We start from the raw sequence: 9400 nt of genomic DNA, 5'->3' as shown, positions 1-9400 counted from the left end.
AATGGCAGAAGGGGCCTGACAGCGTGGCTTGAATAAAGTGTCTACTGGATTCCTATATCTGTATTCTAGACTTAACCCAGGAAAAATGAAAAGGGTACCCCAAGTAATCATGTGATGAGGAACCAGAGAGAAGGGGAACAAAGGTCTCTTTGTAAAAGACCAAGAGGGTTGTCACGTAGTTTTGACTAAGTCTCTTCATTCATTTTAGTAACTGAGAAAACCCAAGGCAGCAAAGGCACATGCAAAGGAAGAGGTCACTGTCACCCACCCAAAGATATTGTTTTGTTCTTTAATTGGAAATGTCATTTTAAATTACAAGATGAGACCCCAGGTGTGCTATTCCATCCAAGAATGCTCAATTTTGGTGTCTGTGAGAACATGGCATTCTGCTTTGATGAGATCTCTGAAATTATAAGCTGCTTCTCAGCGTGAAAAGTGCTTCTGTGCACCCCAGTGTGAGAAAAAGCTAAATCTGAAATCTCTATAAAAAATCTTGATAGAAAAGTACAGTTTCTGCTGGTACTACAGAAAGCACCCTTACAAAAGTGGGGGGCAGTCATTGCACTAAAAACACAATACACAATTTACTCGGCATAGAGGTTCTGGTTCTATCAGCACAAATCCTGCCTCCCTTAGAGAGAAAATGGTCCAAGTTATTTTGGAATGCATAGACATGTCAGGACTACATTTGTATTTCACTGCCCTATGATTTCATAAGCTTTTTATTTCCTGATACTGCTTTGAAAGATTTGGAGAAGGGGGAGGTTGCTTTAATCTTAGTTTGGGGATTTGGAGCAAGTCAAGTAACCTCTTTCATTATTATTTTCAAGGTATGCTACATATGGAAGGTGTTCAGCAAATACTTGCTCAAAGAGAGAAGGAATGAGAAAGGGAGCGGGGGAGGAAGTCCCAGGTAGTCACGATCCTTTTATCAGAAAGGTCCGCTCCAAAGAGGCTGCTACAAGTCTTTACTATCCACACATTAACAACTGATTTAATTAGGATTGTGGATATAAAAAATGATTTTTTATTGGTGAAAGTAGTGACTTTTAATTAGCATGATGAATACTAAAAATGGACTCTTTATTGTGAAATTAAAGATTTTCAAGCTAGGCGGATAGACTAGAATAGTTTGGAGATATTTTCCACCCTGAATTAACAAGGTTTAAGTCTTCAGTGAGACCTGTAATTTAAATCCCAATGCTTTGTTCTTAAGGGCCTTAGGGTCCAGCCATCGGTTTAGGATGGTTTCTGCTTGAAGCGTGTCAGCCTGAGGACAAAGAATCCCAAGGGACTGTGCCAGACCTCTCATGCAGGATTTCATTCACCCAAAACTAAACTTACAGAACAGGGTACATGGACTATTTTCTCTATTTTAATGAATGATTATTAAGTAACTATACGCTCAGCAGATTTTGGTCATTATAACCTCATCATCTTATCTACCAAAAATAACCAGAATTGGGTATGACAAAATTGGCTTGAATTAGATTATAACAGGCTGACTTTGAGATGCTTGAGTCTAGTGAGCATCTCAAAGTCAGAAAACAGGAATAAAAATAAATATAAACCACAACGTAAGGTTATTTTAAAGCCGTAATTTGTGAGAAGTGAAGAAATCATAAAAGACAATGCCGTTACTTCTTTGGAGTGTGGGGGCAAGAGATCTGCTCAGAGGAGTTGAAGCTAAGTCTGGAAGGATGGAGTGGAATGTTCCAAAAGTTGGTATTTTGTGGGGAAGAAACGAGGGAAGTATTACAGAGGTTAGAAGCAAGGGAGATAAAAATGTATTCATACAAAAAATTACAAATTTATTATACACCAAAATATATACATACGTACTATACACACACATTTTCACTCATGCATGTTCTCTCGGTGAGAAATGTCCACCAAAAGACTGTCTTTAGAGTTTTAAATGCACCAGGTCTAGAAAAAAATCTCTGATTTTGTTTTTACAAAAAAAAAAAAAAAGGTGACTTTACTGACAGTGATTCTCAAAGTACATCTGTCATAACATTACTAAAAAAATAACCAGCCTGCTGAGTGAAAACTGGCATTCTCAGAAATAGTTTAAATAATACTGAATATAGAATTTCATTTCACATAATTTAAAATATCTTCCATCAGAATGATATTCCTTACGATTTTCCAGTCTGTTAGAAGGATCCTCCTAACTCCAGGTTAAGATCATAACACTCACATCAGAACTTGCCTTCTCGACCTGTATGATGGAAATGTCGAACTGGAAAAATCAAGTTTGAGTTCTATTTGTTATTCCACTGGCCTTAGGAACTAATGAAGTTTTGTCTCTGAACACAGACTTTAAATTTCCTTTTCATGTCTGATTGTAATCGAGGCTGTACATCAATAAGCACATGGATACTGTAAAGAGCACACTGATATGCAATCAATATGCTTTAACTCTCCCTCGTCTTCTAGGAATGCCACCATTTATGCTATGAATCAAATTAGTGGGCAACCGCCTGTAGCCAGCAGAGCACTGGACTTGAAGTAATAGGTTCAGATCCTCCATGTGTCATTTACCAACTGGAGCAAATTGCTTAAGCTCTCTAAATGTGTTACCACATGTATTTTCTGAGAGGGTGAATGTGAACAGTAAATGGTTCACCTCATTCATTCAACAGAAATGATTAGGCACACCTGATGTCCTTTTGCTATGCACAATCGATAAATATTATTGGCATTTATGCTAGAAGAGCAGCTATTATTCATTGAGTACTTAATGCATGCTTACATTTAATTCTTATCAGGCTTCATGTTAAGTATCATTCTCTCAATCTTAAAGACAAGAAAACTGAAGCTTAGGGATATAATTTCATGCATTTTGTTTGAACTCTTGAAAGGCAGTGAATAGGCCTATTTGTTACACAAGTCCAAGCAATATCATTGTACCTAGTGTATAATAGATGAATTTTCATCATTCAAAACTTTTACAAATAATGTCTTTTAGGCACGGTGCAAATTTAAGGATTAATCTGATATAATCCGTACTCAACAGATGGTTATCAACATTGATCCCTGAAACAGTCTTTCTTTCAAATTACATAAATAAATGGAATGATTCTTTATAATAATCTTGACGATACTCAGAGCTGATTGAAATATTTTGAAAAACAGCATTGATTATTGGAGTAATACTCTGTAATAATTAGTTGGGAGACTATTTCATACTGTTGGCTTTTTATGGTATTTATTTTTGCTATTCATTCTACAGGAAACTCATAAAAAAGTATAAAAGTCTTATTCATTTTTCCACTCCACAGAGTAAGTGTATTAGACTGGCAAAGCCATCCTACAAAGCAGTCATAACCATCAACAACCAGGTGGCTACCTAACCCGTATATTCTGCTCACATTATGTTTTCCTCATATGTATGAAGCGATTTATTATCTCCAAAGTGCCTGCTCATCCTTTTGATTCTCACAGTAGCTCAGAAAGGTAGGAAGGAATAAGTCAACATTTTTTCAGATAAGGTAACTGGCTCAGAGAAGCCACAGGGATAATGCGCAATGGGGGATGGAGGGGAGGGGGAGACAGGGAGAGGACAGGGGAGAAAGGGAGGGGGAGGAGAAGAGGCAGAAGGATGGGAGCGAGAGGGAAAAGGAGAAGGAGGAAAAGCTAGCTGGGTTTTCAGAGTCCTGGGCCTTTGCTCTCCCCTCTGCATCACCATCTCCTTATCAGTGTTCAAAGGGAAGGGGATGAATGGAAAAAGACAAAAAGGAGAGAGGGAAAGAGGGAGGAAAAAAAGGGAGGGAGAATATGAATCAATAAATATGAATGAGACTATCTAAGTAAAGCAAGATCCTAAGATGCTTATGGAGGAGTTTAAACAGATCTATATACCCTCAAAGAGTAGTTTCTGACTGTTAGGGGACCTTGAACATCTCTGACAACGTAATTAAGCCCTGGAGGCTCTTACTAGGAAAGTGCATATGTGCATACATGCAGCGTTTGATACACAATTTCAATGTGTTCACTGCTCCCCCAAATCTAGCTCTAGGTCCCATTTTAAGAAACATGCCCTTCTACTCAAAGCCCGCTCCGCTGTCCGTGCACTACAGTTGCAGATCTAGACCCAGAGGGTGGTTCCACATAAACACAGGTGGCCACACACCATATCAGTGTGCGTGTGCTACAGAGATAGGAAATGTGGCTTCAGAACAGAAATTTCTTTGAATCCCTTCTGCTGCCACCCACCTCTCCACAACATTTCAAGCTTAATCGGAAAAACATAATTTCCTACACCACACATTGAAATCATTATCTACAGTGGAACACAAAGCTCCCCATCAAACCAGAAACACTGAAATTGAGAATAAAATTCTTGAGAAAAATTTGACTCTTCTAATGTTGAATCATTATGACTAAAAATCTTTAAAGATTCATTAATATGTTAGGATAAAGGTATAGAACAAAAGAACTAAGTGCACAGGCTTTGACAACTCTGGCACTATCACTGTGGGACTCTGAATTGGTCATCTAATCTTTCTTACATCCAGTTGCCTTCATAGGTTTATTGTGAAAATTAATTGTATTAGTGGATTTTAAATCTTTAATACAAGTCTGACATATAGTCTCACTAAACATCATATATCTCATTTATAAAATGGGCTTAATGATAGTACCTGTGTAGTATCATTTAAGTAGTACTTTAAAGAAAGTACTACCATGGTGAGCATTAAATGAAGTAATGCATTTAGTGCACCTAATACGGTGTCAAGTGTGTAGGAAATATTAGCTAGTGTTAGCCCTCTTGAAGAAATGGAGATCTTGAAGGTAGGAATCACTGACTTGATTCCAAGAACGGAGTTATGATTTTTACTATTCTTGCTATTCGGACTCCCCAATTTTTGTGGCTGATAATATTTTATCAGCCCTAGAATCCACCAACAAACAAAAGGATGTCGCTGGGCATGTAGGCATAAAGAATCGGAGACGTCCCTAACACTCAAACCTGTTCCTCTTGGTGCCGGTTTCTCGGTTTTGGCTCTACCAAGATAGAAGATCTAGTTCCTTCTCTTTCAGATCATCTGTATTGCTTAGAGATCTAGGGTACAATAGCTGCTAGTGGCCACTGTGTCCAAATTTGGGGAGCAGAAACTATTGCCATCGCCAGTTCTTTAACTCAGTGGAAACCAAGATCACTAATTAAATTTATATCTCTAAATTCTGTACGTGGCGCTTTGGCAAATGCTATACAGATCAAACCAAATAAATCTGTTTTCGAAGAGTTTGTAAACCATGTCATCTTTGTAAATGAGCCCAAATTACAGGTGTTTTCGGAAAATATGATTAAAATAATACTATTTAACAATGCAAAATAGACTTGGGTTTAAAGAGTTTAAAATTACCTCATACAGACATTTTAATAATGAAACAGCCCTACAAACTGTCTAAAATGTCCTAAAACACCACCCATCACATAATGTCCCTACATTACTCAATTTCCCACAGATTGAGAAAAACTCTCAGCCTGGCATTACAGGGCTCATTAATGAGACCCTAGTCTTCCTCCTCAACAGTGTGCCCGCTGTGTTGCCTGACACACCAGTGAACAAGGAACAAGACAAACCAACCGCTGTTTCGAGTACAGCCTACATTTTTTTGTGACCAAGTGGTTGTTCATGTAGCTGCTTCTGTGATGTTCTGACTCAAATTTTATTTCAGCCTCTCATTCAAGTCACATCTCAAATGCCACCATTTTCTTCATGAAGCTTTTCCTTACCCCTCCAAATAAAAATAACTTCATCCTCTTCTGAACCATCAGAGGTCCTTGTGTTATGTACATAAATATATATTTATGTAAGGATATACGTACATGTAACACTTTTATTATGATGATTTATACTATGACCTTTGCCGTGTTATAATTTCCCAAATTAGGCTGTAAACTCCTTAGGTTCAGTGAGCACGGTTTACGTCTGAAGTTTCCTTTATAACCACTACTCTGCCTTATATGGTGCTTGCAATGCAGGAATTCAATAGACATTTACTAAATTACTATTTTATTGATAATGATATAGTGATCTCTTATGGAGTATCAACTATAAGCCAAGGATGACGTTTATATAGCTAATTTAATATTCAAAATCCTGTGACAGGAAATTGAGGCTTAACAAGCTTAAATAAGTTGTTCAAGGTTACCCAGCAAGCAGAGTTCCCAACTGTTAGCATAGCAACAGCAGGAAGTACTTTGGATCTGAATCCAAATTTGTTAGACTCCAAACCTGGGCCCTGAGTCAACACTATGTAAAAGTGATAAAATTGAAAAAATATGTTGCTTTTAACTTTGAGATAAATAAATTTAAAAAGTATGAAAGGAAACCAAAAATTATAGTGAGGAGAGCTGCTTTCAAAATGAATCTAAAGCATTAGAAATGAGTTTCAAAGGTTAAAAATATATAGACTATGAAGAACCTTTATCACTACAGTCCAAAAAATATGAGATGGAGAATGAGACTGTTTGAGGCATGTACTGAAAAGAATGATTTATGAGTAAACTAAATTTGCATATTGTAAAGGAAAAGGCAAAGGCTTGGGAGTTTGACAGAGTAGGATTAAAATTCTGGGTATAACATTTTTAGCTCTGGTCCTTGGACAAGTTACTTAATCTTTGTAAGTCTCAGTTTTCTCAAATGGTAGGTGACAATAACAATAATTGCTTCCAGAGATGGTGCAAATATTGGATGGGTGAAATTATATAACTCAAAAAATGACAGGCACTACTAGCATTATTATCAATAATAGTACTTCCATGCAACGTGACTGTGCTAAGCCAGTGTTCTTGAAAGGAATGGAAAGGCAGAGCTGGCATTACTGTTCCCAACTTTTCACACTGTGAGTATACTATCCAAAGAGCAAAGGGAAAGCAAAAACCAGCAGCACAGCTATCCTTCAAAACCTAACACTTCCTTCTCTGCAGATTGACTCCCAAATTCTTCCTCTGGTACTTGAAGCACTGAAAGTCAAAACATGTAAATGAAGTTGGATCTTGCCTTGATGCCTGCCCATCAGCCATCTCTGGTCTTCCCTTCAGAGGATTCATTCTCAGGAAGTACTAGAAGTAGCATGACATCTGGCACCTGTCTCTGGCATACAAACACCGCACCCACCATTTTTGTTTTCAGGTGTTTGTAGTTTATTATCTGACCCTCAATGTCCTCCTTGTTAATTGGAGAGACTATCTCCTGGAGGGGTTGCTCTGACAACACGTGGCTATGACAACTCAGTGATCTCTACAGAGTAGGCACCCAGGAATGACTCATTCCCTTTCCCCTGCTTGGTTCCCCCTAAGTGGAGAATAACCAAAATCTTTGGGCCAATATGTTAATGTCTCAACCTGCCACCATAGATGAATGGTTAGGATCTGAAAAGTGCATCTCATTTAAAGAAAATACAGAATGGTAATTACCAAGGGACAGGTTACAGACATTATTGATTATGGTTGTAACCAAACCATTGTCCTGAAAATGTCAGGCTTTTTTCCTATAAATAAATAAATAAATAAATAAATAAATAAATAAATAAGCAAATAAATAAATAAGCAAATAAATAAATAAGTAAGTAAGTAAGTAAGTAAGTAAGTAAGTAAATAAAGTCCTTGAAAAATCTCTGAACTATTTAGTTTCCAGAAAACATGTGCCTGGAAGCTAAATATCTGCAGAAAGCAAAAAGGGCCTCAAGAAAAACCAATTTTTTCTCTCCCAGCTTTTCAAGTGAAGGCGAGAGAACACAAACAAATAGGTAGCTGGATTTGGGGTTTCTGACACATTTCAGCACATTACCATTAAAACAAAACAAAACATTTTCTGGTGCAAGGTCTAACACCTCTCAAACCGGTATGCCAGAGCTGACTTTGAAGTCAACTATCACAGTACCCGTGATAAACAAAGTTACTTTGAAGTTAGCAAGAAGTTACCCGGTTTGTTCCTAGAATTCCATTATACATGTTAGGTGCTTTTCATTATTTTGTAAATTATTAAATTATTTCCCCGAAAATCAAAGAAAACATGAATAGCCAAACCTAACAGAGACGACAGATGTTCTTAACATTTCATTACTGTGATTTACATGTTCAGCCACTGAAAATAACACTTCCTTTTCACTTTCCTCTTCAGTTTTCAATTTCCTATTTGTTATCTGTTAACAGTTGAGGGAGGGTGGCAGAGAGAGAGGGAGGCAGGCAGTGCCACAGAGGAAGGGAACCTCTGATACTCTGGCAATACTACAGGAACCATAATGTTTTCTGAAGAAACACCACCAATTCTACCAATAACTTTGCACCATATTTACATATGTAAATTATTATGATTATTATCCTAATAATTACATATAAGCACACATGTGTGTGTCTGTATAGACACACACACACACACACACACACACACACACACACACACACACACATCCAGCCCATACATCCAAAAGGCGTTCTCAGCGAGGCTCTAAGAGAAAAGGACTTAAGCTGCCCGGGAGTGGAGCAGCCTTTAAATAAATCTTGGAATTTAGGCACAGCTCCTGCTTTTCAGCTAGCACTGCTGTGGAGCCTCTTCATTTAGAAGTTCTCATATTCTTTTTCAGAGATTTGTTCCCTGGTCAGCTAAGTTCCACTGGCACTTTCACCTGAAGGGGAAAGGGGGTGGTAAATGGTAAAATAGGCACAAGGCGCCGGGAGCAGGAGTCTCTTCCACACCCCAGCAATTGATCTCTTCTCTCTCTCTCTCTCTCTGGCCGACCCCGCGGCTGCTCATCTTCCCGTCGCAATCCGAGAGCAAGGCCACCGAGTAGATGTAGTCAAAATTCATCCCAGTGACTCACCTCCACCCCAGCCCCGACCCTCGCCCATTACCTCCCACAGCCCCCTTCCCTCCCATCCCCCGCTCCATCACCCAAGACTGCAGCCACCACAGGGCTTGCGGGGGTGGCGTGTGGGAAGAGACCGGGGCTTCCTTCGCACCCACCCTGACGCGCCCTGGAAGAATGTCCTCTGGGGAAGGGGCTGCACGCAACTTGGAGGAACTTAGAAGGCAAAGGCTGCCGCGCCCCGATCCTCCGCGGGGCCTCAACCCCCAAGGCGAAGGGCGAAAGAAGGGAGACGGGGGCGCGAGCGAGCACCCCCGGGCTTACCACGAGCACTGGGACCCCTGCGGCCAGCGAGTAGAGGAGCACCGGGGGTACGGCGCTGCTGTCCTCCGGGCCCGGGTAGGGCTTGCGGTAGGCGCTGTCGTGGCAGAAGAAGCCCTGCACGTTCACAGTGAACGTGTCCGTGTACTCGAAGTAGTACGCCAGCATCACCGTCCCTGCCATGATCACCATCTGGAAATAGAGCATGCTGCTGGTGAGCGCCGCGGGCAGCGGGGGCATGCACGCCTCCCGG

General features: G+C 39.8%; 1 protein-coding gene across 2 annotated transcripts in view; it reads right to left on the bottom strand.

Moving 5' to 3' along the window:
- The window catches only part of PLPPR5 (phospholipid phosphatase related 5), a 97501-nt gene extending 88107 nt beyond the window's left edge, over positions 1 to 9394 (bottom strand). For both annotated transcript variants that reach the window (XM_011368522.1, XM_011368530.1), the window contains exon 1: positions 9151 to 9394. In XM_011368522.1, the coding sequence (XP_011366824.1) occupies positions 9151 to 9387 (237 nt within the window). In that variant the 5' untranslated portion in view covers positions 9388 to 9394. The remainder of the gene's footprint in view (positions 1 to 9150) is intronic.
- Positions 9395 to 9400: the final 6 nt, after the last annotated feature.

This window comes from Pteropus vampyrus, unplaced genomic scaffold (assembly GCF_000151845.1).
Source record: "Pteropus vampyrus isolate Shadow unplaced genomic scaffold, Pvam_2.0 Scaffold6, whole genome shotgun sequence".
Taxonomy (NCBI): domain Eukaryota; kingdom Metazoa; phylum Chordata; class Mammalia; order Chiroptera; family Pteropodidae; genus Pteropus; species Pteropus vampyrus.
This window is presented reverse-complemented; position numbering and strand designations above follow the sequence as displayed.